At 55.8% G+C, this 27,831-nt stretch overlaps 3 protein-coding genes across 7 annotated transcripts in view; all 3 read right to left on the bottom strand.

Moving 5' to 3' along the window:
- Nucleotides 1–1,408: 1,408 nt before the first annotated feature.
- Nucleotides 1,409–17,631, bottom strand: FLOT2 (flotillin 2). Of its 4 annotated transcripts, none has more exons than XM_007121723.4 (11): nucleotides 17,540–17,631; nucleotides 11,771–11,852; nucleotides 6,466–6,556; nucleotides 5,404–5,527; nucleotides 4,854–4,972; nucleotides 4,622–4,735; nucleotides 4,401–4,520; nucleotides 4,097–4,311; nucleotides 3,269–3,452; nucleotides 2,808–2,957; nucleotides 1,409–2,701 (listed from the first exon to the last, which is right to left on the bottom strand). In XM_007121723.4, the coding sequence occupies exons 3-11, from the start codon at nucleotides 6,538–6,540 to the stop codon at nucleotides 2,663–2,665; spliced, it is 1,140 nt and encodes a 379-aa protein (XP_007121785.1). In that variant the 5' UTR covers nucleotides 6,541–6,556; nucleotides 11,771–11,852; nucleotides 17,540–17,631; the 3' UTR covers nucleotides 1,409–2,662. The 4 variants fall into 4 exon arrangements, with proteins under 4 accessions (XP_007121785.1, XP_007121783.1, XP_007121784.1 ...); XM_007121721.2 differs by lacking the exon at nucleotides 17,540–17,631 and adding an exon at nucleotides 17,147–17,318; XM_007121722.4 differs by lacking the exons at nucleotides 6,466–6,556; nucleotides 17,540–17,631 and adding exons at nucleotides 8,591–8,681; nucleotides 17,147–17,308.
- A 262-nt stretch (nucleotides 17,632–17,893) lies between these two features.
- Nucleotides 17,894–22,058, bottom strand: DHRS13 (dehydrogenase/reductase 13). Its single transcript, XM_007121769.4, has 5 exons — nucleotides 21,775–22,058; nucleotides 21,563–21,681; nucleotides 20,436–20,559; nucleotides 19,943–20,254; nucleotides 17,894–18,505 (listed from the first exon to the last, which is right to left on the bottom strand). Exons 1-5 carry the CDS (start codon nucleotides 21,899–21,901, stop codon nucleotides 18,168–18,170), a joined length of 1,020 nt encoding a protein of 339 aa, XP_007121831.2. The 5' UTR covers nucleotides 21,902–22,058; the 3' UTR covers nucleotides 17,894–18,167.
- Nucleotides 22,059–24,257: 2,199 nt separating this feature from the next.
- PHF12 (PHD finger protein 12) overlaps nucleotides 24,258–27,831 on the bottom strand; it is a 26,250-nt gene continuing 22,676 nt past the window's right edge. Inside the window, exons 11-14 of one of the 2 annotated variants that reach the window (XM_028498876.2) lie at nucleotides 27,405–27,503; nucleotides 26,598–26,680; nucleotides 25,868–26,006; nucleotides 24,258–25,502 (exon numbers count right to left, since the gene is read on the bottom strand). In XM_028498876.2, the coding sequence (XP_028354677.1) occupies nucleotides 25,168–25,502; nucleotides 25,868–26,006; nucleotides 26,598–26,680; nucleotides 27,405–27,503 (656 nt within the window). In that variant the 3' untranslated portion in view covers nucleotides 24,258–25,167. Of the gene's footprint in view, nucleotides 25,503–25,867; nucleotides 26,007–26,597; nucleotides 26,681–27,404; nucleotides 27,504–27,831 lie in introns of those variants that run through there. The other variant, XR_003682872.2, reaches the window with a different exon arrangement.

Genomic DNA, 27,831 nt, shown 5'->3' with positions numbered 1-27,831 from the left:
GATGAACAGAGACTTATTTTGATGGTTTATTAATTTTTTTCTTTATGGTGCTTTTTTTTTTCGTTTTTGTCCTAAGAAATCTTGCCTGTGTGAAGGTCACAGAAACATTTCCCTCTTGTTTTATAAGCTTTATGGTTTGATTTTTTACATTAAATCTATGATCCATCTCAAACTAGTTTTTGTTTCAATATATGGAATGAGGTAGGGATTGTGACTCAATTTTTTTCTCATTTATTTATTTATGTATCTTTGCTGCGCGGCCTGTGGGATCTTAGTTCCCCAACCAGGGATTGAATCCTCGTCCCCTGCGTTGGAAGCTCGGAGTCTTAATCGCTGGACCACCAGGGAAGTCCCAATTGTTTTCTCATTTAGACTCAGTTGTTCCACCATTTCTGGAAAAGATTTTCCTGTCTCCCTTGGATTGTCTCAGTGCCTAGAATGATCTTTTTACATGTGTCAGATCACATCACTTCTCTTTCGAAGCCCTTCAGTGGTTTCCCACCTCGGAGCAAAGGCAAAAATAGGCCCCGTTAAGATTCTACATGAACCAGAAACAGGCTTCCATCCTGACCTCATCTCCCACCACTCTCCCCACTGCTCATTCATTCACTCACTTCCAAACACACTGACCTCCTTGCTGGTTTTTCAGTCATGCCAGACACACTTCCATGTCAGAGGCTCTGGACAGAAAGCTCTTCTCTGATATCTGCATGACTCATTCCTTTGCTTTCCGCAGTGCTACCTTCTCAATGAGGCCTTCCTCACACTAAAGTTTCAACACCCTCCCGAACTTCCTATTCCTTTCCCTGTTTATTTTCCTCCTTAGCACATACCATTATCTAACATACTGTATATTTAATTTTTCTTATTTTGTTCCCCCCACCTGAATGTAAGCTCTAAAAGCTAGGGATTGGTTTTATTCACTGCAGTCTCCCCTGCATCTAGGACAATTCCTGGCACATAGGAAGCATTAAATTTGTAAAATGAATACAAATACTGAAGCCCAGAAAGATGAAGCTACCTGCCCAAGATTACACAGGTGATGAACAGAACTAAAATTTAAACCCAAGCAGTCTGACTCCAGCGTTCATGCTCTTGAGAAACAGTCTCCATTACCGAGTGGGGCTCAGGATGGGCAGAGGTGCAGTGAACCTGGCAGCCCCTTCCGTCTTCTGTCCGCAGTGGAGCCGGGTCTCCCTGGCCTCAGGTCTGGCTTCAGCACCTGGGCGATGGCGGCCCTGCTCTAGGAGGCTAAGGGGGCATGGCCGGGGTGCTGATGCCCCCCAGTGGCTAGGGTGGGGAAGAACAGGCAAAGTGCAGCTTTCCGGCTGAAGGTGTGTACGGGTGGGGGACCTGGTTGGTTCCTGCTTCCCAGTCTCTCCCCTCACAAAAGATACAATACAGGGTGTGGGCATAACCAGATCTTTATTTTACCAGAAGGGACAGGCAGCGGGGCAGTGCAGCATCCAAGCCCCAGACCACACATGCAGCATCCACATGCAGGAACAGCTACACAGGCTGGGGCAGGGCAAGGGGTGGGGGACTGGGACCACAGGACACCCACAGCACCCCTGCCAGAATGCTTGGGTCCTGGGCTCTTCTGCCTCCACTGGAGCAAGGACACAGAGGACTGGGCTGCTTCCCCGTGGCCGGGACCCAATCACTCTGGCCAGAAAGAAAGCTGGCACAAGGGGTGTGGAGTCTGGCCCGTCTACAGCACTGGATTCTGCATAGGGTGGCATAGCTTTGCCCACTGGAAAGGCCCAGCCCGACACCCAGGACAGTACAGCCCTAGTAGGAAGAGGGTCTCTACACTTTCTAGTCTCCAGAAGGGCTAGATCCTGACCCCAGAAGGGCTTAGCAGAGTTGGGACCAAGCCCCACTCCACCTAGTAGGGACATGTCCATGAAGGGGACTTCCCTGAGCACACGCAGGGGCCTCCTAAGGCAGTAGTAAACTGAGGGAGCTGCTCTACACAGGAGGCCTTCCCTCCGTGCCCCTGGGCGGGGGAGAAAGAGGTAAGGTATGAGAGCAGGCCTGGGGCTGGGCACGGGGTTAGTGAATGGCGCTGGCCCTGGGCCTGCAGCCACAGATAACCTGGGCCGAGAAGGGCCAGAGTGGGCGAGGCTGGGGGCTTCCTGGGGCAGGCCAGGCCAGGCCAGGAGAGGGCAGGGTGGCCGTCCTACCCAGAATCCCTGCACCCATGCTGAAGCTCTGGCTGGGGCCACAGGGGAAATGGACAGATGCACAGAAAACTTCAAGGCACCAGGATTCTGAGGAGCGGCAGAGCCGCCCCCAACAGACAGACAGTGATTATACTAAACATCTTCAGCTTAAACTACATGATGTGTGTAGAGGATGGGAGGAGAGGGGAGAGAAAAAGACAAACAGACAAAGGAAGAAACGTACAGGGAGATAAGGGTGGAAGAGACAAATCAGACAAATGTGGCAGTGAAAACGAGGGTGTGGGGTAGAGGAGAAGCGGACGGAGACAGACAGAGACAGGGGAGAAGGGAAGACAGCCAGAGGCCTGAACACGCAGCACTCCTGGTCCCTACAAAATAAGGCACCAGAGTCAGTAACATTCCCGTTGTCCCTGTGGTACTAAAACGGGTGCTGAAGAGGGGGCGGTGGCTGCTGAACGGTGTGAGCCTTCGGGACCTCACACCTGTGCACCGGTGGCCTTCCTGATCAGTGGTATCTGCAAGGATGGGAGATGCCATGAGGCCTTGGCTCCGGGGCCCCTAACCGACGGCTCCGCCTGGGCCAGTTGCCCAGCAACCCACCGCAGATGGCTAGACACCCACCTTAGACAGGTCCACGCCCGTGAGGGCGTGCACAGAGGCAGGCAGCTCGGCCAGCAGTCGGTTCACCTCTGAGGTCACCTTGCTGTTGTCCCCACTGAGGACTACAATCTCATCGACCTTGGTCAGGGGGGCGGAGATTTTGGCAGCAATCTAGAGGCGGGCGGGGAGGGGGGGGAGAGCTGGTTGGTACTCAGACTCCATCCACCTGCCCTGTCCAGCATCTCTCCCTCCCGTCTCTACCTCACCCAATCCCAGTGTAGCCTGGGTGGCCTTCATTTGCAATTCACGGTCAGATGGTCCAGTGGGTTAGGGATGAGCCTATGCCTGTTGTGGGGTTCTCTCCCCACCGCTGAGTACTCCCCAATTTAACCCTCCCAGCCAGCCTGTCGCTGTGCTACTGACAAGGCCCAGAGAAGTCCAGCGCTTGCCCGGCCAGTCCCAGCCTGGGGCGGGAGCCTCACCCGGGGCAGGGCCTCCAGCACCAAGGCCATCTTGGCTGCGTCCCCATACTTCTGGTAGGCCTCAGCCTTGAGTTTCATCCGCTCAGCCTCTGCCTTGCCCATCGCCTCGATGACTGCTGCCTCCGCCTCCCCGATTCTGCGGATCTTCTCAGCCTCTGCCTGTGCCAAGAGGACCTGCTTCACCCTGGGGGAGCCCGGGTGGGCAGGATCAGTGGGAAGTGCCAAGGGACCCTCCAGTCTTGCCTGGGGGGCCAACAAACCCCAAGCCTCTGCTTTGGCAGGTGTCAGGGGTGGGGGACCCATGAGAGGGGGGTGCCCTGGCCTTCTGGCTCTGGCCAAGGAGAGGGCACTGGCTCCCAGATGCAAATGAGAGAGGGGACTTGGGCTTCCCTGGTGGCGCAGTGGTTGAGAGTCCGCCTGCCGATGCAGGGGACGCAGGTTCGTGCCCCGGTCTGGGAGGATCCCACATGCCGTGGAGCGGCTGGGCCCGTGAGCCATGGCCGCTGAGCCTGCGCGTCCGGAGCCTGCGCTCCGCAACGGGAGGGGCCACAGCGGTGAGAGGTCCGCGTACCGCAAAAAAAAAAAAAAAAAAAAAAAAAGCGAGAGAGGGGACCAAGCAGAGGTGCCCTCTGTGCCAGGCACCACACCAGGCCCTTAAACCTCCTACATCTAATTCAGTCTTCCTAACAACAATCCCACGGGGGAGGCGGGTCACCCCTACTTCACAGTGGGGGAGAAGGGGCCCCAAGCTCGGTCAGGAGTGGAGGGAGTGCATGGGTGGCAGAGGAGCTGGACTAATCCCCCAGCCCGGGCACCAGTGGCACCTACTTCTCGCCCTCGGCGATCTGCTGCATGCGGTGGGCCTCGGCCTCGGCGGGGCAGCGCACTGTGGCTATGAGCTCCTTGTCTGTGCGCAGGATCTCCTGCGCCTCCACTGCAATCTGCTTCTTGCGCTGCACAACCTCAATCTCAATCTCTTCCTGCCGGATCTTCTGCTGCTCACGGGCCCCCTGTAGCTCGTAAGCCAGCTGGGCCTCAGCTGTCTGTGGCGGGAGTGTGGTCGGCATGTCAGAGGCTGGCTGCCAAGTCCTGGGCCCTGAGCCCCAACCCGGGATGCCCTACGGCTTCTCACCTTGATGTTGACCTCCTCACTGAAGGCTGACTTTTGCAGCTCGAAGGCTCGCTTGGAGTCGGCGATCTTGGTGTCTGCCATGAACTTCACGTCCAGCATCTCCTTCTTGCACTCGGCTTCCTGGGAGCAGGAGGGGCAGGTGCTTAGGGTCCCCTGAGCAACCGTGATCCCACCACCCCTGAGCTCCCTGTCCCTGGGGCTGGCAAGGAAAGCCCACACACCCGGATGCCTGCATCCCTCTCAGCCTCGGCCACTCCGATGTCGGCATCTCTCTGTACCGCAGCAGTCTGCGTCTTGCCCAGGGAGCTCAGATAGTCCACTTTGTCATACACGTCCTGGGGAGGGAGGGGGGAGTCATCCCTGGGAACAGTCAGAGGCACAAAGGTTCCCCTCTGGCCAAGCTCCCCACTCCCGGATGGACGCAGAGGCCACAGCCTTCCCGTCACACTGCACCTTGATGGTGAAGCTGAGGATCTCGATGCCCATGCGGCCGACGTCTGGGGCTGCCACCTCCCGCACCAGCTTGGCAAACTGGTCCCGGTCCTGGTAAATCTGCTCCACTGTCAGGGTCCCTGAGGGCAGAAGGATCACGGCTGGCTCCCCAGGGGCCCAGCCAGCTGGGAAAGGGCGGAGGCCTGAGCGTAGGCAGGGGTCACGCGGTCAGAGCTGGGTCTTCCTCGGTTTCTTCTTAACAGCGTCTAACACTGAGCCTCCGCCTGCAGGGTCCAGGCAGGATGAGGAAAAGTGTCCCAAGCAGCACCAGGTGCCTGACCAGACGGGCAGCCGCTCACCCCCTACTTCAATGCCCTCCTCTTCACTCAAGTCACCTCATGTTTTGAAAGGAAATACTTGACGGAAAACGTATCAGCTTTTCAGCTAGAAGCTTCTCAGGGGGACTGACAGAACCCCCTGCCCACCCTGTCCCCTCCCTGGCCATGGCTTGGGGACACTGTGAGGCTCCTCGAAGGCAGCAAAGGGGTCCCTGGCCTGGGCAGGGCCTCACCGAGGATGGAGCGCAGGTGCCCCTCCAGGGTCTGCAGGACGACGTTCTTGATGTCCTGCACACTCTTGCCCAGGAACTGCTCGCAGGCCACGGCCAGGAGCTCCTTCTCGGTCATGATCTTCACCTGCCGGTGGTCACAGAGGCGCCTGAGCCAGGCTGGAGGGTGGCAGACGGAGGCCCCAGACCCAGGAGGATGGTGATGGTACCCCTCCCCTCCTTTTCAGGACCTGGAGGCCTAGGGGCTGGGAGGGGGTAGAGTCTGTCTGAGGCCTCCAGTGGGGAGAAGCCGCGAGGAACTCATACTGAGAAACTTCATCTTCACTGGCAGCCCCAGGCCCTGCCATGGCCTCTCTCCTGGGCATTTGGGGCTCCCCACTACCCCTCCAGCCCACTCTCTGCCCCTCAGCCTGCAGGTCTCTGCAAAAAGGAGAATGAGCAATAGGGGCACAGACAGACAGACAGACTAGGAAAGAGAGCCGGGACAGGGCAGGAGACAGCTCCGGGGTCCGCCACCGAGGGTGGGCATCCTCCTGCCTTGCTTTCCCAAGGCACTAAGCCGACAACCCCCTCACCAGAGGCCTAGAACATGGTTGAACCTGCCCTGTGTGGACTTCTGGAGAGCAGGAAGCCCCTTGGCCGGGCACTGAGCTGGGAAGATAATGCAGCCTCCGACTCCAGAGCTCCCCTGCCTCACGTGGCCTCGCCCTCTGGTCCCCACCCTGCAGCCCCCTACCCAGGGAACAGGGAAGGCTTGGCTTCTGGGGCTTGGCATTTCTGACACCTGCAAAGAACGGGGTGGGGTTAGTGAGACAGGAGTTCTCAGCACTGGTTCTGTCCTCCGTGGGCCCGCTGGGGAAAGAAGGGGTGTCTGTTAGTCCTGCTGGGCGGCCAAGAGGCCGAGCGTGTTCCAGTGGCGATGACACTCTCTTGGCAGGGGGGGCGGGGGCGGGGGCGCTGGAGAGAGACTGCCCCTGGCTGCCGTCCTCTCCTCCTCCCCCCAAACCCCAGCACGGGGGACGAGGCAGCTCAACGGACATGCGCGGGGCTGCTGAGTTACTATACCTGGGCGACACCCGTCACAGTTAAAGCTACCCCCTCGGCCGTCTCTACGTCCTCGCAGCGGGGCTGCAACGTCATAATCTCTAGGGAAATCCTGCCAAGAAACGCAAAACAGGGGCATGGGTCTGGGGGCCCAGGGCCTGGGGTGCGGGGAAAGAGTGCGACACCTCACTGCTCCGGCTGGGATGGGCCAGGGGTCCTGCTGCGGGGGAGGACTCTCCAAGGGGTCAGAGCTGGGAGCATGTGAGGAGGAGATGGGTGGGAAAGCAGGCGGGGGGTGGGGTGCAGATGGCTCACAGGAAGGAGTGGAGTGTGCTACCCATGTGCACACGTGTCCTCTGCTCAGGTCAGCCTGGCTGGAAGAGTGGGAAAGGGAAGCAGAGGAGAATTGGCTGTGGGTGGTCTGGGCTGGGGAAGGGGGTTGGGCAGAGTCTAGGTGTAGTTGTGTGTGTGTGTGTGTGTGTCCTGGGACAGCACGTAAACGCTGGTCCTCTAGGCCATGCTGCACGGGCCGTCCAGGGATGCCATCTGCACATCCCCCAGGGAGAGGCCCTCACCTGTTCCCTGGGTCTGCTCACACCCTGGGACGCCCCAGGAGGCTGCTGAGAAAGCTCTGCCTTGTAGCCTGGCACGCTGGGAGTCTGCCCCCTGCGAGGGAAGCCCTGCCTGGTCCCTCTGCCTGGCAACAGGCTAGGACTTGAAGCCCACCCTCTGGGGTTGGGGCCAGGTGGGCCAGTGGGGGAAAGGGCTGGGGTCACACTAGAGCTTCGTGGCCAAGGAGCACTAATCCTACAAAGAGGTGTTCTGCCCAGACAACCTGAGTCCTCAAGGGTCCACAGCACCCGGCTGAAAAGGGACCTGGGCATCGGCAGCTGTTTCAAGTAGAACGTGGGCTTGGAGGGAGATGAGTCTGCTCCAGAAGCGGGCGAGAGAGGCCTGGACCCTACTCATTCCACACAAGGTGCTCTGAGCTTCTTCTCAGGCCTCTGCCCTGAAGCCTGCCCTCCTGTGGCTGCAAGGGGTGGGTGCGATGGGGACAGCCCCCTTCCCCATCAGGGATAACGCGATGGGTGAGGAAGGGTGTGGTGGTGCAGGGGTTTTGCCTGAGAAGCTGAAAGACAATTTCATGAGAGGAAAGGGGATGGCTAGGGTGACACGTAGGGCTCTTCCGGCCTGGGGACCTGCCAGCATGCAGGCTCTGAGAAGCCAGGGGCTCTCTGATGTTCCTCACTGCCTCCTCGGTGCCTGGGGCTGACAAGGGGCTCAACAGGGAGCTGGTGAGTGAAGCAATGAAGATGGGAACTTGCATGTCATGAAGAAAGCACTTGGAGTTGCTAAGAAAGGGTTTCACAGCTACGGCTGCGTGGCAGTGAGGAGTGAGACAGCAGGTCACTCGCTTTTCCAAGTGAGATCATGTTCATGATACAGATGGGGCTCCTCTAGCACTTCTTTCCTGAAAATCCCAAAGCGCCCTCATATTGTTCGACTCGCCTTTCCAATATTCCTACAAGGCACAGGGAGGGCATAATTCTCCCCATTTCACGGATGGGGAAGCTGAAGTCCGGTGACAAGAGATCTGCTCAAAGGTCTCTCGACACAAATTAGGGGCAGGAAATTGGAGGGCGTCAAGTGGCGGGGTGAACAGAACTCCCCATGCGTCCCATCTTCTGGCCTTGCAGGGAGGAGGACTAGGGCTTGACACTGAGGTGTCAGCCTGGAGAAGGGGCTGGCAAGGGGCTCCGTGGTGCCTGGAGGCCTAGGACTTCTGTAGGAGTCGTTAGGACGGAACCCTCCCCGCCCAGACAGCCCAGCTCTGTCACGAAAGGGACTGTGTCTCCTGCCTCAGCTTACTCCCAATTTAGGCTTGTCATCCAAGGACCCCCACTGGCAGACTTGGGCAGAGCTTCCAGAAGCCCTCGCCCTTTCCCCGCTAGCAGCCCCAGTGAGCGAGGGCAAGGGAGTTGGGGATCTACAGGGATCCATCCTGCCACCCAGAGCAGCAGAGGTGGGAGCAGAGGGGAGAGGCACACTCTCAGGAGTGGAGTCCATCCGGCACCTGCCCGCCAGGCCCCGCAGGGCAGGAAGAGAGAAGGTTAGACACAGAGGAGGGAAGCAGGTGGGTTATTACCTGTGCAACCCCTGTTACGAATAGCGGGACCCCCTCCGACGTCTCAATATTCTCACAGCGACACAGGATGGTCATAACCTCCAGAGACAGTCTGAGGAGCAGCCAGGGGGTGGGGAGAGGTAGGGACAGGAAGGGGTAGGAGGGGACACAGCAAACACACACAGTGGTTACCAGACAAGCACCCAAAGCCTGACGCCTGGGGGGTGGGGCGGGTTGCTCTTAGCACTTCAGCTCCCCCCCACCCCGCTGCCAGCTCAGCCTAGGGCTGTGGGGGGACAGAGACACCCCCTTGCTGGCCTGAGGCCTCTGGGTCTCTTCTCTAGCCCCCATACCCTTCCAGTGAGGAGCTGCTGGGCTGGAGGAAAAGTCTGCCGATGCCCTGGGCCCGTGACCTGAGGTTGGGAGGCCTGTGCATAGGGCACCTGGGTTACCCACCACCTCACTTTCCCAGGAGATTCCTGGCACAATCTGGGAGACTGCCTCAGCTCCATCCTCCGGACACAGGCTAACCTGTGTTTCCAGAATTGGCGGGGGAGGCCACTCTGGTGATTAATGAGCCACAGAAAATACTGACTCCTGCTCGGGGCACAAACCCTCAAGGCCTGTGCTTCATATCACTAAGAAGGTAATTTAGGGCCAGAAAAGCCCCCCCCACCAGATTTTTGGACCAGATTTTTGGACTTTCTGATCTGGGGAGAAGGGTGTGTCAAGGAACGCTGGGGGAGAAAGTGCGTCCGCGCCCGGATATTCACAGGGACAACGGGGAGACAGAGGATATTCACAGGGACAACTGGGAGACAACGGAGTCATTCACTTTGGAATTTCCAGAGTTGGGCACAGGCACAGAGTCATGGCAAAGAAAATCAAGTGCTTCAAAGCTACCTGGCCCACCCCAGCTGGGCCTTCCTAGGGCAGCGTGTGTGCAGGGTGCTGGTCCAGGCGGAGGCCAGGCTGCGGGCAGCACGGAAGGTTTCCTTAAACCAGAGGGAGGGAGGAGAGAGGCTGAGGTGAAGAGCAGAAGCAGGTAGACGGGGGGATGGGGAGCAGCAGGCAGTGCGGGTCCCCCAACTCCACTCTCACAGTGCCAGCCCTGGGGGCTCCAGCCATGCAGATGTGCAAAGGGTGCCTTCATTCGAGCCCCTAAAAAGAGCATCCTCGGGTCGGAGAGGACTCCAGACCCAGCTCAGACAGGAACCCACCAAGCTCTCTTTTGGGGAAGGAGGAGAGAGGGAGACAGGAAAGAGGGAGGAGGGAGGGAGGAAGGGAGCAAAGGAGGGAGGCTGCAGCTCAGATGCCAGAGGTGGAGGAATCACTTGGGCAAGGGAGAGAGAGCTGCCCACATCAGGGCCTCAGGATAGGATAGGACGTGGCAGCAAAGTGCAGCAGGAGGAACTTCCCTGAGTCTGGAGAAGAGTGGCTGACACCAAGGGGGGTGACATGTAGGATGGCTGTGGAAAGTATCTCAAAAGGGAAGCTGGGCTAGAAACCTGTACTCTGACCTGAGAGGCTCCTGCCAGCCTAGGGAAATAAAGGCCTCAGCTTGTGGAGATGTCCCCCAAGCAGGCTAGGGGCTGGGGAAGGGGCTGCCCCAAACAGGGCCCAGGAAGGGGAGGGGCCGCAGGCTCAGACTACCCAGCAAGTGGGACCAGAGGGAGGACGCTGAGCCTGGATGTGGGAGATCAGTTTCCTAGGATGAGGACAAGGGCCCCCACCCCTCACTTCCAAGCCTGCTGTCAGAGGAGCTTGGCCCTCCTGTCTTGGGGCTCTGCTCCCTGGAGCAAGAAGAGGGAGGGGGGACCACAGATGTGGAGAAAGGGCTGCTGGGTATTGCCCCAGCAGTCGATGCCCAGGCAGGACAGGTCTCTGGGCAAATGGCAAACTCTCTCGGCATGGCTGTACGTCGAGGTGTCTTGACAAGATACTGTCGTCCCAGGACTGCATGGCGGGTGGGGTGGGGTGACAGTGTCTCTGGGGAGGGCACCTCACGGCTTCTGACAGGCTAACTGGCCCCCTCAGGAGTGCTTAGGATCCGCCTGGGAGGAAGCTGTGACCAGTATTGATTACTCCCTGACACTTTTGGCCTTGGGCCAGAAGAGTCCCCCAGGATCCCTCAACTCAGGCAGGGCCAAGTGTGGGGAGAGATGGAACAGTGGAGGGGGTTAGTGAGAAATCAGTGAAGTTTAAAAGTGGTGACATGCTTCCCATGCCCCTGACACTAGCCAACACCCTCAGACTCCCTGGAGCCCCAAGCACTAGCAGCTCAGTGTAGCCATGGGGCGTCTCTCTGCTGACTGGTGGGCCTGGGATCCAGGAAGGGGACTTCACTGGAATCTCCGCTGCTTCCCCTTCAGATGACCCCCACCGCCGCCAACATGCCCACACTTTCACAGCTCTGCTGCCTGTGTTGCCTGGGTCCTGGCCTGGAAGAATCTGGGCCCCTCCCCTGATCTCCCATAGTCAGGAAGGGGTGCTGGTGGAGAGGTGGCCGGGCCTCATCTCCTCCTGGGTGGGCAGTGAGGGGGCAGGAGAGGCCCAGGCCAAGTCCAGCCCTGCGGCAGACTCTGGGAAAGCCAGCACGTAGAGCCTGACGGTGGGCCCTCGGGGGAGCTGAAACCTCCCTTCCCCGAGTAAGTCTCTCCAGACTGATTTAGGAGCTCCAGAGCCGTCTTGCCCGGCCCCAGAGCCAATTCCTTAGATCCCTACCCCTTGTCTTTAACACGCTGCTGTCAGAGCCCCTTCAGACTGTATATCCATTCTCTGCCATTTAGCCCCTGCCTGCATTGTCCCAGGGCCTGCACAGGTGAGGGAGGGTATGTGTAAGGGGTCCCTTCAGACTTTCTTCCCTTCTTAGACCCACTCCAAACAGGTGTGTAATTAAGGCTTCGTGAATAACTCTGAGCTAGAATCAGGGCATTAGCATTCTGCTTGAATTCTCTGGGACAGAAGTGATGCCCTCAATGGAAAAAAGCACACCCACCAAGGAGGAGGTGCCCACAGACAGACCTCCTGCATCCCTGTGTAACCCATTTCATCTGCTTCTTAGGAGGTCCCGCCCCCCAGAGTGGAAGGCGGCAAGTGGTAGATGCTCTAGCTGACCTGTGGGGTGAAGGGGGTAAGGATGGAAACCCTTTTCTCCCTTGCCCACCAGGATGCCCGGTTTGCTGGCCCCCAGGCCCTTACCTCTGAGTGTCGGAGATACACCACCAGGCCCAGGCCCAGCCGCCAAACACATACTGTTTATAGTCAGAACCGCAACAGCCCCCTGGAGAGCAAAGCAAACCACTGCTGGTCAGTCAGTTCTTGGGTCTGTCTACCCTCCATGCCGCCAACAGCAGCTCTGGGCCTTCGCCTGCTCTGACACTTGACAACGCCCACTGCTGGGTGCCAGGTGCTGAGGTTACAAATAAATGGAAGGTATGCCCTTAAGGGCCCTGGGATCTAGTTTGGTAGACAGGCAATTTGCATAGAAAGGAGGGTAGCCAATGAGTAGTTCAGAATGTAAGTGCTTTCAGAGAACAGATGAGAGGTCAGTGGGCAGGAGTGAATGGAAAAGCTTCTATCTTTGATTCAAACATCCATTCAGCAAACAAATATTTTTTCATGCTAGGGAAACAGAGATGAAGATAAAATTCCTATCTTAAAAGAGGCGAGACTAGGAGGAGGGACCTTTTCCTGAGATGATGGTTGTACTATGCGATTGCCTGTTACCAGAGTGAGTGCAGTCACAGAGGGAATGCGGGTGGGAGGCTACTGGAAGAGAGTCTCTGAGCCAAGGTTGGGGCCTTGCTCGTGTCCAACAGTGAGGCTGGTTCTCTACTCCCAGGGGCTCAGAGTGAATTCTTTCTTCTTGCGGGAGGGGATGGGGAAGGCAAGGCCTCATAACAGAGCCCAACTCATGGTACCAACTGGAAAAGAGAAAGGAAAAAGGCCTAAAAAGGAAGTGATTCCTGGAAAAACTGTGTATCAGCTAAATAGCATGTTGAACCTGGCCACGACCCAGATTCATGCCGTGGACGCGTACGGCATGCTCTCTATGCGGAAATGAGAAAAATCAATTCTTGAAATTCTTGTCACGAACCCTCCTGCTGATGCCAAAATTACTCAACAAGTTCAAGAAAACTCAGTAAAAGCAAGAGGGGCTGTTCACTTGCAGTGCAGACATGTTCAGAGACAGACGATTCAAAGGATTCAAAGGAAACGTGATGGGGAAAAAGCCAGTGGGTGTCATCATTTCCTCATTCACAAACTTGGGTTTTCAGGAAAGCCTTAGGGTGTGTGCCTCCTATGGTCAAAGGTCAGGGTGTAGTTTTGTATAGCTGGGTTACAGTGTCTCTCAGGCTCCTTGGGAGGGGACAAGGCAGGGTGGAGGGGCAGAGGGCAGATCATGGAGTGTCTTAGGTATCAGGCCAAGGAGGGTGTGTGTGTGTGTGTGTGTGTGTGTGTGTGTATACCGGCAGGAAGATACCTGTGTGTGTGTGTGTGTGTGTGTGTGTGTGTGTACCGGCAGGAAGATACCTGTGTGTGTGTGTGTGTGTGTGTGCGCGCGCGCGCACTGGGAGGAAGATACCTGGGTCAGGGAGGCTGGGTAGAAGCAGCCTCTTGCAGTGACCCAGGCCAGACCTAGGGGCTCACGTGGGGGGATAACTTCTAGAGTGGTCTTATCCAAGAGAGCTTCCTTCGAGAGTAGAAATGCTCCCCAGCTGTGCTGTGCAACAAAGCACCTACTAGGGACATTTGTTACTGAGCACTTGAAATGTGGCTGGCATAACCAAGGAACTGAATTTTAATTTAATTAACTTAAATTTAAGTGGCCACCTGTGGCTTGTGGCTACCATATTGGACAGTGCAGGTCTAGAGCCTGGGTTTGGGTGGGTGGTCAGGCCGACAACCGAGCAGAGACAACAGAGAGAACCACGAACTGGAGACAAGTTTTAAACAGGCGGAGGCAAAGGAACAAGGACCCCACAAGAGCGTCGGGCCTGCCAAGTCAGAGAGCCGGTGTCTGGCACTGCCCACTGAGCGGCCAGCCCTGTTTCCTGGTCTGCTCTATGCACAGGGTGCAAGCAGCCGAGCCAGAGGCCCAGAGGCCCAGGGACCAGCCCCACAGCATGCACAGGGGCAGGAAGAGGTCTTAGGTCTCTGGAGATACGTGTTCTCAGGGCTGCTGCTCAAGGTGAGCCGCCGCAGGCTTCTCTGCCCTGGGAATGGGGTAAGGGAAGCCGCTAAGGACAAGCAGTCAATTTGAAACCCAAACCATCTCAGGATGCAGTGAAAGTGGAAGAGGGTCCAAAACCACAGCTTGTTCCACTTCTTCTGGCCTGGTCGGGGCTGGGGCACAGCTTCCTTGCTGTGGTAGCCTCCTGCAGTGACCCAGGCCAGACCTAGGGCTTCATGTGGGGGGATAACTTCTAGAGTAGCCGTCACTTCCTCATTCCTCATCCCCCCGGGGACTTCTCAGTGTGCTGTGGGAGGGGTGGTGGTAGTGGTGCGGGGCGGGATGGGGGTGGGGGAGCCCAGGGTGGCTGTCCGCCCTTTACCTTTAACTCATTCTCTGACCTTGGGAGCAGGCTGCCACAGCTCAAGCTGGGCCTCGGCCAAGGGCAACATGGCCAGGTTCCCAGGGGTGGCAACAACAGGAAGCTGGGACTGCCAGGCTGTCCCGCCCCCAGCAGCCTCCTCCCCTGGAAGGCATCTTCCTCCCCCCAGCTTCCTGGTCACATCGAGCACCACTCCCAAAAGAGGGCGCTTAGGTGGCCCCTCCTTGACCTCCCCAGTTCTCACTGTCTCCAGACCTGGAAGTTTCTCCTAATGTTAGCTCACTTTGTCTAACTCAATCTGCTTTCCTTTGCTCTGTCTTCAACCAAGCTGAAAAAAATCACAAAATATCCCATGATGACCTCCGTCCTACTCTTAGCCCTCCCCAAACCCAGGCGCCAGTCCGCCCTCTCAGGAACACTCCTTTCCCTTCCTGCCCCTCTTCCACCCTTTTCTTCCTACTAGTCAAGAAGACCATCTACAACTCTACAAGCGGGATTTTTTTTTTGGGGGGGAGGTGCTGCGCGACCTGTGGGGTTTCAGTTTCCTGACCAGGGATTGAACCCGGGCCATAGCAGTGAAAGCGCCAAATCCTAACCAGTAGACCACCAGGGAACTCCCACACAAGGGGGACTTCTTCAGTCGAAATCCCCCTTAGTAGTGTGGTAATGGCCAAATGTTCATAAATGCATAAAATAAGATACAGAAGAAACAAATTAAAAGTTCTCAAAATGTTAAAACAACCAAATGTGTGATATAGTAATATGTGCTCTGTGTAATACATTAAATAATAAGGTCTCATGGTAGATACTTTAATAACTGGCTTAATTTCAAAGTAGTGATGAGCATAAATGGTTTTTACGGTACCTGCAACAAAGGCAGTATGGTAGGAAAATATCTGCTAATACTATCATGGATTGTTGCTGACATTAATAATCATAAGAAACGCTAAATATCAGTTTAGGTTAGTGTGAATAAAAATGTACTATTCTCCCCTCATCCAAATGCAAAGACCTCTAAGTTCCATCCACAAACTCCAGGTTAAGAACTTCTGACCTACTGTAGAGAAGAGAGAAAGGTGTATGGTATTTGGATTCCCCTTTTAAAGTCCCAAAAGCAGAAACAGAGGAAAAAATTTTACATTACAGAATGAAGGAAGGAGGTTACACAAGAAGAAGAACCTCCAGACTTTTCAAGCGGAAAAGATGACCATGAAATATATCAACATCCTCCTTCTGAAAGTAGGCTGTGTGAGATGCCCCTGGACTTAGATGCAGGCCCAAGTAATGGGGCGGGGTGGGGTGGGGGCACAGGGCTGGGAGTCCACGTGCTAGAGAGAGCCACAGCTCAGCTGGATCATCTCAAATCCCAAGGTAACATTATGCCGGGCATTCTCTCTCTCTCTCTCTCTCTCTCTCTCTCTCTCTCTCTCTCTCTCTCTTCTCTTCCACCCTCCCTTGACTCCAGTTCTCTTAATTCTCAGCACAGCCTCCTCTCCGCACCCCTAAAACAGCTTCGAAGCTAGCACTGCCTTGGCCTCTGGCCAGAGGACCAGGTTCCTGGCAACTGGAAGGCACAGAGCAGCCCATCTCAGGGGTTCCTCTTGCCCCTCAGTCTCAAGGATCTCCACAAAGACGGGACTGGACCTTTTGTCTCCTCAGCCCAGAGTCTAGGATTCTAGAGAGAAATCCCACAGGAAAAACCAAGTGCGATGCAGATTCGGGTTTCTAAAAACCTTCTTTAGGAGTGGTGGTTGGGAGACTGGCCCAGCTCTTACAGAGGAGCAGGTTTGGCCTCAGTGCTCTCTGGGGGGTCTCCCTGGTGACCCCAAGGCTATCTTTTCTGGTTTTCAGGGAAGTGAAGGATCTTAGTTCCCCAACCAGGGATCGAACTCGGGCCCCCTGCAGTGGAAGGATGGAGTCCTAACCACTGGACCACCAGGGAATTCCTAGGGAAGTGAAGGATCTTAATTCCCCCACTGGAGTAAGGTGCTAGTTAGGGAGACTGGGCATTTCCCGTCCCAGGGGAGAGATGGATTTTGAAATCCAAACTGAGCCATGTTCTGGGGTGAAAGTTCCCAGTGGATTCATCCCACCTCTCAAAGGTGGGCAGCTACAAGCCCTGGCCCAGCCCACCCTCTCCTGTTCATTCTGCAGCCGGCCCTAACAACTCTGCACAGGCGGAGAAGGCACACTGACAGTGGGAAGTTATGAGGGATTCTTGCAGCTACAGGCCTCCAAGCTGTCAGGAGACACAGCCTCTCCCCAGCAGCCGCGCCAGGGGCTGCACGAATTGGTGGCTTGAAAGGCTTCTGCCACTTCCCAAGATACCCAAATATACAATTTAAATAGCAGCCTTAAGGCAAGATATCTCTCCCCTCCCCAACACTGCAGTCCCCCAGCACCACCTAAGCTCACAGAAATTCTGGAGTCTGCAGCATTTTGCAACCAGAGCAACACAGAGCCAGGTTTCTGTAGAGGCCGCACCCGCGTCCCTGGGGCGGGCAGTGCCAGTTAACCCCAGCAAACCCAGCCTGCTGGGAATTAACGGGTCTTTGCCCAGAGCCCAAGGATTCAAGTCCAGGGCCCCTCCCCAGACGTGCACCTGCGACCCAACCCCCGTCCCGGGCGCTGGCATCCGGCCAGACTGTTCCCGGAACCCCAAGGCTTCAGTTCGGGATCCCCTAGGCCACAGGGGAGACCCCGCCAGAGGAGGAAGCAGAGAAAGGAGGGAATAAACACGGTTAAACACGCAGGGCGGGGGAGGTCGGGGGAGACCCTGGCCCGTGCCCTAGGCCGCAGAGCACGGCAAATGGGAGTACTGGGGGTCTCTCCTGGAAGGGGGTCCCAGGTGCGGCCCGGAGCGCCGTAGGCTCAGGCCCCACCCCCGAAGCCCTTCCCCGGCCTGGCCCCTCCCCGTTCGCTCCCCAGCCCGGCCCCCGCCCTCCCAGGCACAGCCCCCGCCCCAAACACTCTCCAGGCCCTGGGCGTCCCAGACCCACCTCCCTCGCTGCCCTCTCACCTGAAACCACCAGCGCCTCGTTGGGCCCCACCGTGTGGCAATTGCCCATGGCGCCGGCGGGACGGAGGGCCCTCGGGGGCCGCAGAGACCTGGACAGCAGCAGCCGGCCCGCACCTCGCGCCCGCCCGCACCGCCGGCCGCGCCCAGCCTATCCCGCCACCCCCAGCGGCCGCCCGCCCGCGCCCCTCCGCGGCCGCGGCCCCGCCGGAAGTGTGGCGGCGGAAGGCGGGGCCGGCGTGTCGAGGGAAGCAGCCAGAACTCAACCCGCGGCGGTCAACACGCTTTATGGCACGGGGTCGCCATCGCGGGGCCCAGCCCTCAAAGGCATCCCTCCACTCCCGCCGGGCGCCTCGATAACAACCGCCCTGCCCTTTCTCACCTCTCAGCACCCACCTTACAGCGGCCGGCCCTGGAGTCAGCCCGCCGGGGCTCCAGTTACAGCCCCTGCTCTTACTAGCTGGGAGACCTTTGGCGAGTCCCTTACCTGGCTGCCTAATCTCGCCTCTGGAAAAAGGGGATAATGTAACTACCTAGCTACACGGTCGAAAAGGGCCCAGTTGAGTAATTCTCAATGTTGGCAGTGCATCAGGTTACAAATTCCCAGGCCCTCATCCAGGGCTGCTCAGCATTCCTGAGGGTAGGGCCTGGAAAATACGAAATTCAAATTCCTGAGAAGCCGCATCTGGCACACTATGCCCCACCTCTCAATCTGGGGTTACAGTCACTGTCAGGAAGAAATCATCACCCTTTATTTCCTTCCATCAGGAAACGAGCTGTCCAGGATGTAGCTTGAAGCCCCAGAAAGTAACCATGGAGGTAAAAATTGCAACCCTCTCAATGCCCAGTGCGTGGCCTGGCACACAGCTAAGGTTTTCAAGGCCCACCAAGTGCCCTGGAAAGCTTCCCGGCCTGGGGGTTAGGAGGTCTGGAGCTCAGGTTCAGCTTTAACCAGAATTCGGCGCATGCCCTTAGACAAGTCTGGTGAACTCTGAGGGCTGGGGTAGCGTTCAGAAGCCGTGGGCTACTCAGGGTGGGGGCTGCTCGGGGAAGATGGGTCCTCAGGCTGGGGATCTTCATCAGATTCAGCACCCTCCCCAGGCCCAAGCCCGGCTAGCCTTTTGCTGGCCTCCCATAGCCGGTGAGCCGCCCGGTCGTCTCTTGCAGCTGGGGGCACCTCCTCCACATGGCAGTTGGCAAAGTATCTCCCACTGAGAGGCTCAATGCCCTCCTGCAGAGCGCAGTACAGGGGTGTCTGGGCACCACCTCGTGGTGCCCGCAGCACCAGCCAAGCCACTGGGCGCAAAAGTGGGCGTAGCCATCCAGGAACATGGCGCAGGAACAGCTCCGAGTTCACCGGCCCTGTGGACAGGAAGAAAGGAAGGAAGGAAGGAGCAGGGAGGACAGTGGGTGAGGGCCCAGGGTAAGAGCAGCAAGAACAGGGCTACAAGGGAGTGGGGAACAGAGTCCAGTTCCAGGGAAACCAAGGTAGTATTTACCAGGTAGTATTTAGGGCCCCGACAAGGTGACCTCACTCGTTTCTAACAGCAAGCTCCTCTTCTCCATCCAAACTCCTTATATATCCTCATCTTCCAGATTTTGCTCATGCTGTGTCCCCAGCCTGGAACAATTCTGTCTCTCTCCACCTTTTCTACTAGCTCATCTTTTTTCCTATACCTTTGTTTAATCAGCAAACATTTATTAACACCTGTAGTAGAGCAGACACTGTTTCGGATGTTAGAGACATGGAGTGTAATAATGGTTAGCTATAATTATTATTGTCACTATTATAGTTACTAATGAGCCTTAGGCAATGATTATCTAATATGCAGTATGGTAATATGGGTGGGGCAAATCTTGTTATCCTGGAACCTGTTCCCTAAAGGCAGGGATGGGTCTTAGTCATCAGTAAAATCACTCAGACTGTAAGACAAAATGCTTACAGTGGACCCTCAGACCCTGGATGACCCAGCCCATCTCTATTCCTAATCTCTTGCCACTCTCTCCCCTCTCACTCGGTTCCAACCACACCAGGCTCCCTGTTCTTTCTCAAGCACAACAGGCACTTCTGCCTCAGGGCCCTTGCACTTGCTATTTACTCTGTTCTTTAACTCTTCTCCTCAGAAAGCCTCCTGGCTCATTCTCTCATCTCCTGCAGGCCTCTACTCAAATGTCACCTTTTCAGATACATCTTCCTTGACTGCCATAGATAAAAATAGCACTCCCTGACATTTCTTTTTTTCTTTTTCTTGTGCCAACCCTGTCATTTCTTAGTCCCCTTACCCTGTTTTATCTTTCCGCATAGCACTTTATCACCACCTGTCACTGTATATATTAGCTGTCTCCCCCTTCTCTAAAGTAGAATGTAAACTCTACAAGGATAAGCTCTTTGTTTTGTTCACTGCTACATCCCCTGCATTGAGATTAATGCCTGGAACATAGTAGGTACTCAGTAAATGCTTCCTGAATGAATGAGTAATTATTAGCTAACATCATCATTATCATCGTGTTATAGTCAGTTCAGTCATGTGGATGGCTCCTTGGGGTGAGAACCTAGGCCCTATTCATTGCCGTAGCCTACCTAGCAGTCAGCATCCAAGTTTGTGGTGTGAGAGGAAAAACCCAGACAAGGAGAACCTAGCTTCAAGATCAGCAAGGAACAGTTCTCTCCTTGGACCAGACTTCCTTCCTACCCTGAGATTCTGTGGCTCAGTGAGAGGTTGGGGGAGCATGGGATGGGGTGAGGATGGGAGAGGGGGAATCAAAACAAAGCAGAGCAGCCAGAGAGCCAAGTCTCACCTGGGTGGGCTGCATAGCAGGTGATGCCAGTGCCCTCAAGCTGAGTGGCGAGCTCCCTGGCAAACAATACGTTGGCCAGCTTACTGTCAGCATATGCCCGCAGCTCCTGCCGCCAGCCCACCACTGGGCGGTCCAGGCGTGTGAAGTCGAGGCGGCCTCGACGGTGGGCGGCTGAGGATACCACCACCACGCGGCTGGGGGCGCATGTCTTCAGCCGGGGCAGCAGCAGGTATGTCAGCAGGAAGGGGCCGATGTGGTTCACTCGCAACAGCAGGTTAAAGGGCTCCCGGGTTCGGCCACAGGAACTGATGCCTGGGGCAGGGGCTAGGTGTGAGCAACTGCTCCAGAGGGATTCCCGGAGGCCTCGGTGTCCCCCGTGTGAGACGGTGGTAGGGGGCATTCTTCCCACACGTCCCCTGGGCAAAGCCTGGCTGGAGGGGTCGGCTGCCCCCTGGCCACCCGCCGCCCCCCTGCAGGGCCTGCTGCCCCTCACCGGCATTGTGGATGAGGATGTCCAGCCGTGGCTCAGAGCTCAGGAAGGCAGTGGCAAAGGCCCTCACGGAGGCCAGACTGGCCAAGTCCAAGGCCATGAAGATGACCTCATTGTTCCCACTCTCCTGTGGAGTGGCAAGGGCTGGGCTGTCATGTGCACCCTTCTCTTCTTCCCTCTCCCCAGGCACCAAATTCTGAGAGTTCAACCCCTACTACTACTAAGATCTGCCCCTAGGCGTTAGAATGTAGTGGATAAGTGTGTGAACACTGGATGCAAACCTTGACTTTGCCTATTACTAGAGTGAGATCTTGGGCAAGATGCTTAATCTTTCTGAGCCTTAGTTCTCTGTAGAGTGGGAATAATAATAATAGTACCTGTCTCAGAGTTATTGTGAGGATTAAATGAGTTAATATATGTAAAATCTTTAGAACAGTGCCTGGCACGCACTCGTGCATAGGCACTTGCTATTATTATTATTATTATTCTCATACCCTCCGCCCATTATCGTTTACCCTAAAATCTACAACAGCCTTCTCACTGGTGTCCTCCAACTCACTCTTACCCCCTCCAAACCAGACGCCACACGGCCACCAAGGGGTTCATTCCAAAAGGCTATTCTGATAGTCCAGACCCTGTGGAAGACCCTTCACTGGATCTCCACTGCCCATTCTATAAAATCTGATCTCAGTAGGGTCTGTAAGGGCCCTCAGAACCTGGCCCTGGCTCAGAGTGTTCAGCCCCTTCATTTTGCCTCTTTTACTCATACTCTGTGCTCCAGCCTCATTAAACCTTTTAATCGGTTTCTTAAATCAGACCAATTAATTTGCCTCAGGGCCTTTGCATATGCTGTTCCCTCTGCTGTTCCCTTTCCGACTCTTTCATTAATGTAACTTCTACCGGTCCTTAAGTGTCTTAGAATAGCAATTAATTCCTTCAGGTCTGGTGCCCTTTTGCTGTGTAACCAGAAGACCTGTGCACCCCCTCTTCTGCACTTGGCGAACCGAGCCGCACTCTCCTTTCAGGGGCTGCGTTTCCTCCACACCCGCCCCGAGCTGCTCTGCTCACCCCTGTGTCCCAGGTGTGACTGTCCTCTGTTCACGGTCCCGCCTGGCCCCGCCCTCCCTCACCTGGCGGAGGTCGAAGGCGGCCGCCTCACCGCGCTCCCGGCTCCGGCAGGCTAGAACCACGCGCGCTCCTCGGCGCGCCAACTCCAGCGCCGTCATCTTCCCGATGCCGCTGTTGGCGCCTGCGGAGGGCGGGCGGGAGCCTAGCTGAGCCCGCGGGCCACCGCCCCCGCCGTCCCGGCCTCCCCGCCCCCTGCCCGCCAGCCGGCACTCACCCGTGACCACGGCCGTGCGGCCCCGCAGGCTGGCGATGCCGCGGCACGGCGGCCCCTTCACCAGGTTGTAATAGATCAGCACGTAGGCGCCCAGCAGCAACCCCACGCTCAGCAGCAGCGCCTCCATGCCGGCCGCGCCTCCGGCCTCCCGCTCAGGCCTCGAGGCGCCGTGGATCGCCGCCTGGAGGCTGCCGGATCGCCCCGCACGGGCCTGGAAGGGCGACAGGCGTTCTTCGGCCTCGCGAAGGCGGAGGCGGAGGCTGAGGTGGACGCTGAGGTGGACGCGGGCGGGAGGCAGGGCAGGGGGTGTGCGTGTGCGCGTGGGCCCTGGGAGCGCCCCCTAGGCGTGCGTCTGCGTCCTCTGGGTGTGTGCTGGTGCGAAAACCTAGGTGCATGTGTGCGCCTGGGCCCTGGGAGCGCCCTCTACGTTATGTACATGAATCCCTAGGGAGGGCGTGAATGACTTTTTGGTGTGTAATGTGCCCATGGATCCTGGGATCGCCCTTTAGGTTGTGTGCGTGCCTCTGGATCCTGTGTGTGTGTGTGTGTGTGTGCCCATGTGAGCACCTTGTAGGTGTGTGAATTTGTGGGCCTCGAGACCCTCCAGGTGTGTGCATGCATCTGTAGTCTGACAGTGGGTGCTTGAGTGACCGTCTTCGTATGTACCTGTACTTTGTGCTGGGCTCTGGAGCAGCAGGGGCTAAGCGGATGTGTGAGCCCTCTGGGTGTCAGTAAATAGCAGCAATCCTTCCCATCTGGAGAGGAGTGGGTACATGAATGCTGCTGTGTCTGAGAGTGAGTCCAGTCCTGGATGCTCTGCTCTCAGTAAACAAGTCCGTCAATTCCTAATCCTCATATTCAGCCCTCAGCTTCTGGGATTCTTCCCAAAGAGGCCAGAGAGGTGGCAGAGTGTGTTCAGGGTGGCACCATCAGTTAAGGGCTGTCAGGAGTCACTCATTCATTAGCTATCTCCCTGCCTCCCCCACCCCTCCCTTTCTGAAGGGAAGCAGGAAGAGAGTGTAAAATCTGTTATCTGATCTTCAGGAGGCAATTTGTCTCTGAAATCCTCACAGGTGGTAGAAATAGGTAAAGAAGCTCCATCACTGAATGGAAGTGATTATGATGGCAAAGTGGGTGGGGACAGCTAGGGAGGCATGGGTAAGGGTATTCCTGGCCAGGTGACTTGCCAGGAGAAAGGAGAAAAAAATCTAGTACAATTTAGCACCCATTGTTTGGCACTTACGGCGTGCCCGGCAGTGCAGTTAGCCTTGGAAATAGCGAGCAGAACAATGTTTTTGTCCTTAAGGAGTTCAAGAGGCCCATTAGGGTAGGGGTAGGAGAGTGGCGGAGACAAAGCTAGACAAGTAGGTGGAAGCCAGGGCCAGACCTCACATTCCAGGGGGAAGTTTCCTATTTAGCTGCACTGTGGATTCAGTGTTCAAGTGTCGATACTGTGGGATGAGGCTACGGATGGAACATTAATGAAATAATTGGATGCACTCTCCACCCCGGCCAAGGCAAAATCCTGATATGCGAACAGGTACCACCCACTCTAACAGCACAGATGTGTTCTTTAAGGAGTAGGAGATGGTCTTCAGGAAAAACTTCTCACGTAGTTTCTTAGGTAAAGTGTACGAGGAGGAAGAAATACTTTGGTTTAAAAAGAGGGTGCTTGGGGGCCTTAGAATTAAGGTAATGGGTAGAATCATCTTCTGATGAGGAACTGCAGGTGTAAAGTTGTGATCGCAAGTCACGTTACTTGTGGCACGGCTGAGTCTAGAGATTGGATTTCTCCTTTTTCATGTTCTTCAGACATTTGAATCAACAAACTCTGCACTAGATTCTAAGCTCCAAGAGGCAGGGGCCACATCTGCCCTGGTGATTGCTCACAGCAAATGAGCTAGACCAAGACCCAAGGCCTGGCAAAGGCCAGAACTGGAGGAACTCGAGTTGATACTTGAATATATTAATGAATTCCTCCATGCCCAGCTAAGGGCTCCAGGCCAAAAAAAAGCACCACCAGGTGTTATGACTTCCCCCAGAATAGGTGGATAAAATATGATAGCAAACAACTGGAGCCAAAGGCAGCCCCAACTCGTTGGGTTAAAGCTTCTAGACCAGAATGCAGAGGTCTCATGCCATCTTCTATTTTAATGTCTTGATTTTGGAGCCAGGAGGAGCAGGGATCTGCACACTCTTGGATTCTCGCAGAATCTGATCGTGTCAAATGATCAAGCCCTCTGAACTCCCTCAAGTCACCCACAAAGCCACAGAACAGCCCCCCTTCACAGCTGCACCCGTCCCGTCCCACTTCTCCCTCCCACCTTAGGTGCACTTTTCTCCAGTGCCTCCCCTCTCCTGACTTCCCTTGGGGACTAAGTATCTGGGAGTGAGCCTTGTTCAATGAGGCTGTGGGACCAGGGCCCCAGGGAGGGTCCCCTCTAAGGGTGATGACAGGTAGGACAGACAGGCAGAAAACATAATTTGAAGTATTTTTGTTTTTTTATATACAGAATACAGGAAAGTTTCTGTAAAGTCTAAAACATTACAATTACTATGTACATCGGTACTAGTTGTCGGGGTGGAAGGAAGAGGAGAGAAGTGGCAGGAGAACAAAAAAAGGAGACAGAACAGGTTTACGACAAAAACGCTTTTGCTACAATAGACAATTTGAAGAAAACGCTCTACCACATGTAGTACTGTACAGTTTTTAAAAACATTGAAAAAATGTCATCACTAGATGTATTTACACAAAATCCAAATACACTTTTCCTTATTTGAAATAAAATAGATGGACAGCCAGAAAAAGAATTCATTTCTCATTTGTCCATAATACACAGTAGCTACCTGTAGTGCAACCGCTGCAGAAAGGGAAAATAACCTGGAGGGTGGGAACCATGGAAGGAGGGTGGGTAGCGATCTTTATATTAAATAAAACAATGATATTGTATAGATTTTGCTGTATGAAAACTGTATTTTTTTCTTTTAATATAAAACTATTGTCACTGCCACAAAATAGAACAAGTTTCTGATTATTTTACAACGGCGGGCGAGGGGGAGGGAGCAGGAGGAGGGTGGGGAACGGTTTTGTGCCGGAGGAGGTGTCCAGACCACTGGCCTTCCCCTCCCTGCCCACGCTGCTCCTCAGCTCGGTCTGCCGCTTTCCCATGAAATGGTGAGTACAAATATATGTGCAAATGCCCCCTAGAACTTGAGAAAAGAAAAAGGATTTTTAAAAAACAGTCAAAAGGTTTTCTTCATTTCATGCAAAGATTGTAGTTGAAGGGTTTCTGGTGGAGTATAGAAAAAACCCCCGGGCTTGGTTTGTGTACATTTTTGCATTGCAGGAGTCTTGGGTTGGGTGGAAGGGCGGGTGACGGGTGGCCGCCAGTCCTAGGGAACGGAGTTGGAGCGCAGCACAGGGCCCTGGTGGGGCTTGAGAGACAGCTTCTCGGCCAAGACCCCATCCTGTAGCAGGCCGGCATCGCCTTTGGGCTGTTTGGTCGCAAACTCAGTGATGCTGAAGACAAACTGCAGGCACCCCAGCTTGATGTAGCTGCCGTGGTGCAGTAAGGCCGTGCCCTCCCAGCCGGCCCCACTGCCCCCAATCAAGCTCGAGCTGCTGGCTTTGCAGTTGCAGGGTCTCCGCTGCGGCCCCTGGGCCTGGGAGCTCATCATGGCTGCCTCCTCACTTGGCTCTTCATCCTGTTTCTGGTGCCGGCGGCGCCCTGGGAAAAAGGGGGAAGGTCACAGGAGAGGAACAGTGAGCAGCCAACCCACCAGGGCTGTCTGCCAGGGTTGGGCCCCTGTACCTCCCCCCTCTAAATGCTGCGTGACTCGGGGTGAGGGGCACTCAGAAAGGACTGGTGGAGTCTGAAGTCCCCAGGTAGATGTGTACACACGTGGGGCTGCACAGCCCATGCTTCTCTGTGGCCTTTCCTGGGCCCACGAGCAAGGAGAACCTGGCCAACGGGGCCAGGAAGGCAAGAGACAGCAGGTCATGGCAGCAAGCCAGAGCCACCCTGACTGAGGCATTAGAGAATGTGTCCAAAAATGGCAGGCTCTGTGGCCACAGGCCTCCGCTCCAACTTACTGATGACACTCTGCACTTTGGCAACAATACTGCTTGGCGGGGTTGGCGGGGTCTTCTCAGAGAAGTCACATGAATACAGCACATTGTCCACCGTTGTCCCGTGCTCACTGTAGTTTAACAGCTCATAATGTTTGGTATTCTGAGGAGGAGGAGGGAAGATAAGATGTGTGGTCTGCTGCGTGGGGCCTGGGGCTAAGGGGAGAGAGGACACATGGAGAAGGCTGTGCTGCTCTACCTGGGGAGCACCCTCTTTCTCCCCCAATCACGCCCCCCCTTCCCTGTCCCTTTCGAATGGGGCGCAAGACTCACCTCTTCAAGGAAGCTTTCCTTCCTAACCCGCCCCCCGCCCCCGCAAGAGTCTGCCTCCTTAGCATGGGCTCCTGGTGAAATGATATTCACTGGCATGTGATGATGAGGATGAAACTCACAGGGACATGCCCAGAGGGCTTGGTTCCTTCTATGATGGCCCCCTCCCCTGCTTTAGGGTGCTCCGCCCTGCGCTGGGCCTGCTGACCAACCTCAGGAGAAATGGGAGCCCTGCTCCCGGGGAGCGGGTGGCCATGTAGGATGCCCCTTCACACCAAGACTCTTCTCCAGGAATGACGGGGAGGGAAGAAAAGGAGAGGACCCCCAACACCCTTTCCCTCACCCCAGGGCACTGAACAAACCCCAGTGCCTGGGACAGGGCTCAGGTTGGAAGACCTCTCTCCCACCGCGTCCCCACCCTCACCTCATCGTAGAAGATGCAGGCGTGTTTCCCGGACACGTAGTTACAGTGACCATAGTTTGTAAGGCACACGTCCATGTCAGCTCCTGCGAGGTGGCAGGAGGCGAGAAAAAGGAAGGCAGAGAACAGACTGTCAGGGGTGTGTGGGGGGGAGGTGAGGGGGGCAGGGAACTTCCGGGCGGGAGCTCAAGGGGTAGGTGGCTCAGGGCCCTCTCCTTGTATTTTTGAACAAAAACTGATGTCTTTTGTAATCCCGTTAAAGAACAGCTGTCCCCACCAGCTCATCTGCTTTAGAACATGTGCTGTTGCCCAGAGGAGAGCAGTGAGCTACTGAAGAGGATGGGGTATTTCTAGGAGAGCACACGATGGGGTGCAGGGCCCACAAACCGTTATCATCTGAAAGAAAGGGAAAGTTCTAGGCTAAGGGCTCATCTGTCCCTCTGCACAAGATGTAGGGCTAACTAAGTAAGTGTTAGATATGTGTGAGCCCCATCACTTTTTCAAAGATCTCCAGGGAAAAAACATCTGCCCTCTCCTTAGGTATTTCCCGCAGTGTTTAAAATGCCTCACTGGGTGGCAGTCAGAGCCGACGTTCAGACCTCCTGATGCCACACTGGGCACAAGGCAAAAGGGCCTGAAGCAGGGAAGACAAGCAGTTGATGGTCTCCTTTCTTAGTCCCTCTTGTCCAGACGTCTGCTGGGTTAAACCCGTCAGCCCTGGAGAGGGCTTCCCTCCCTTTCTAGCCTCTGTGGGTAAGGGTACCAATCTTTAGGGCTGAACAGATTCAGCACCTCTCCCAGCTGGCTTACCTGTCCCGATGTAGAGGGTTCGATAGCACATGTTCACAGCTCCTCCCAACCCTAAGAGAGGGTAGAACACAGCTCGGGCCTGTACTTCCCGTCTCGGCACTACGAGGCAAACACAGGGATGTGACCGTTCAGAAACAGAACCTGGGGACCAAACATAAATCAACAGAACCTGGACCTTTGGTGATGGCCTGAAGAAAATAATCCCACTGGATGAGTCATCTTTCCAAACTCACATCTGACACTAGGCTGCTTCAGGGTGAGGCTTTCTCTCCCCACTTACAGCATTTCCCACATGGGTAATAAGAAGGACCATCTTTTTTTTTTTTTTTTTCCCTTTTGTGGTACGCGGGCCTCTCACTGTCGTGGCCTCTCCCGTTGCGGAGCACAGGCTCCGGACGCGCAGGCTCAGCGGCCATGGCTCACGGGC

This window comes from Physeter macrocephalus, chromosome 14, assembly GCF_002837175.3.
Source record: "Physeter macrocephalus isolate SW-GA chromosome 14, ASM283717v5, whole genome shotgun sequence".
Classification (NCBI taxonomy): domain Eukaryota; kingdom Metazoa; phylum Chordata; class Mammalia; order Artiodactyla; family Physeteridae; genus Physeter; species Physeter macrocephalus.
The sequence above is the reverse complement of the archived record's forward strand: the minus strand, read 5'-3'. Positions and strand labels throughout refer to the sequence as shown.

What these genes read in the sequence shown, in the direction of transcription:
- FLOT2 (XM_007121721.2), bottom strand. Translation starts at nt 17,195, where the DNA reads ATGGGCAATTGCCACACGGTGGGGCCCAACGAGGCGCTGGTGGTTTCA. An exon ending in CGAGGCGCTGGTGGTTTCAG is followed by an intron (nt 11,853 to 17,146) that starts GTGAGAGGGCAG and finishes TTTGCTCTCCAG; the next exon opens with GGGGCTGTTGCGGTTCTGAC. An exon ending in CTGTGACGGGTGTCGCCCAG is followed by an intron (nt 5,528 to 6,465) that starts GTATAGTAACTC and finishes GACCACCGGCAG; the next exon opens with GTGAAGATCATGACCGAGAA.
- DHRS13 (XM_007121769.4), bottom strand. Translation starts at nt 21,901, where the DNA reads ATGGAGGCGCTGCTGCTGAGCGTGGGGTTGCTGCTGGGCGCCTACGTG. An exon ending in CCGCACGGCCGTGGTCACGG is followed by an intron (nt 21,682 to 21,774) that starts GTGAGTGCCGGC and finishes CGCCCTCCGCAG; the next exon opens with GCGCCAACAGCGGCATCGGG. An exon ending in CTGCTATGCAGCCCACCCAG is followed by an intron (nt 18,506 to 19,942) that starts GTGAGACTTGGC and finishes TCCTGTCCACAG; the next exon opens with GGCCGGTGAACTCGGAGCTG.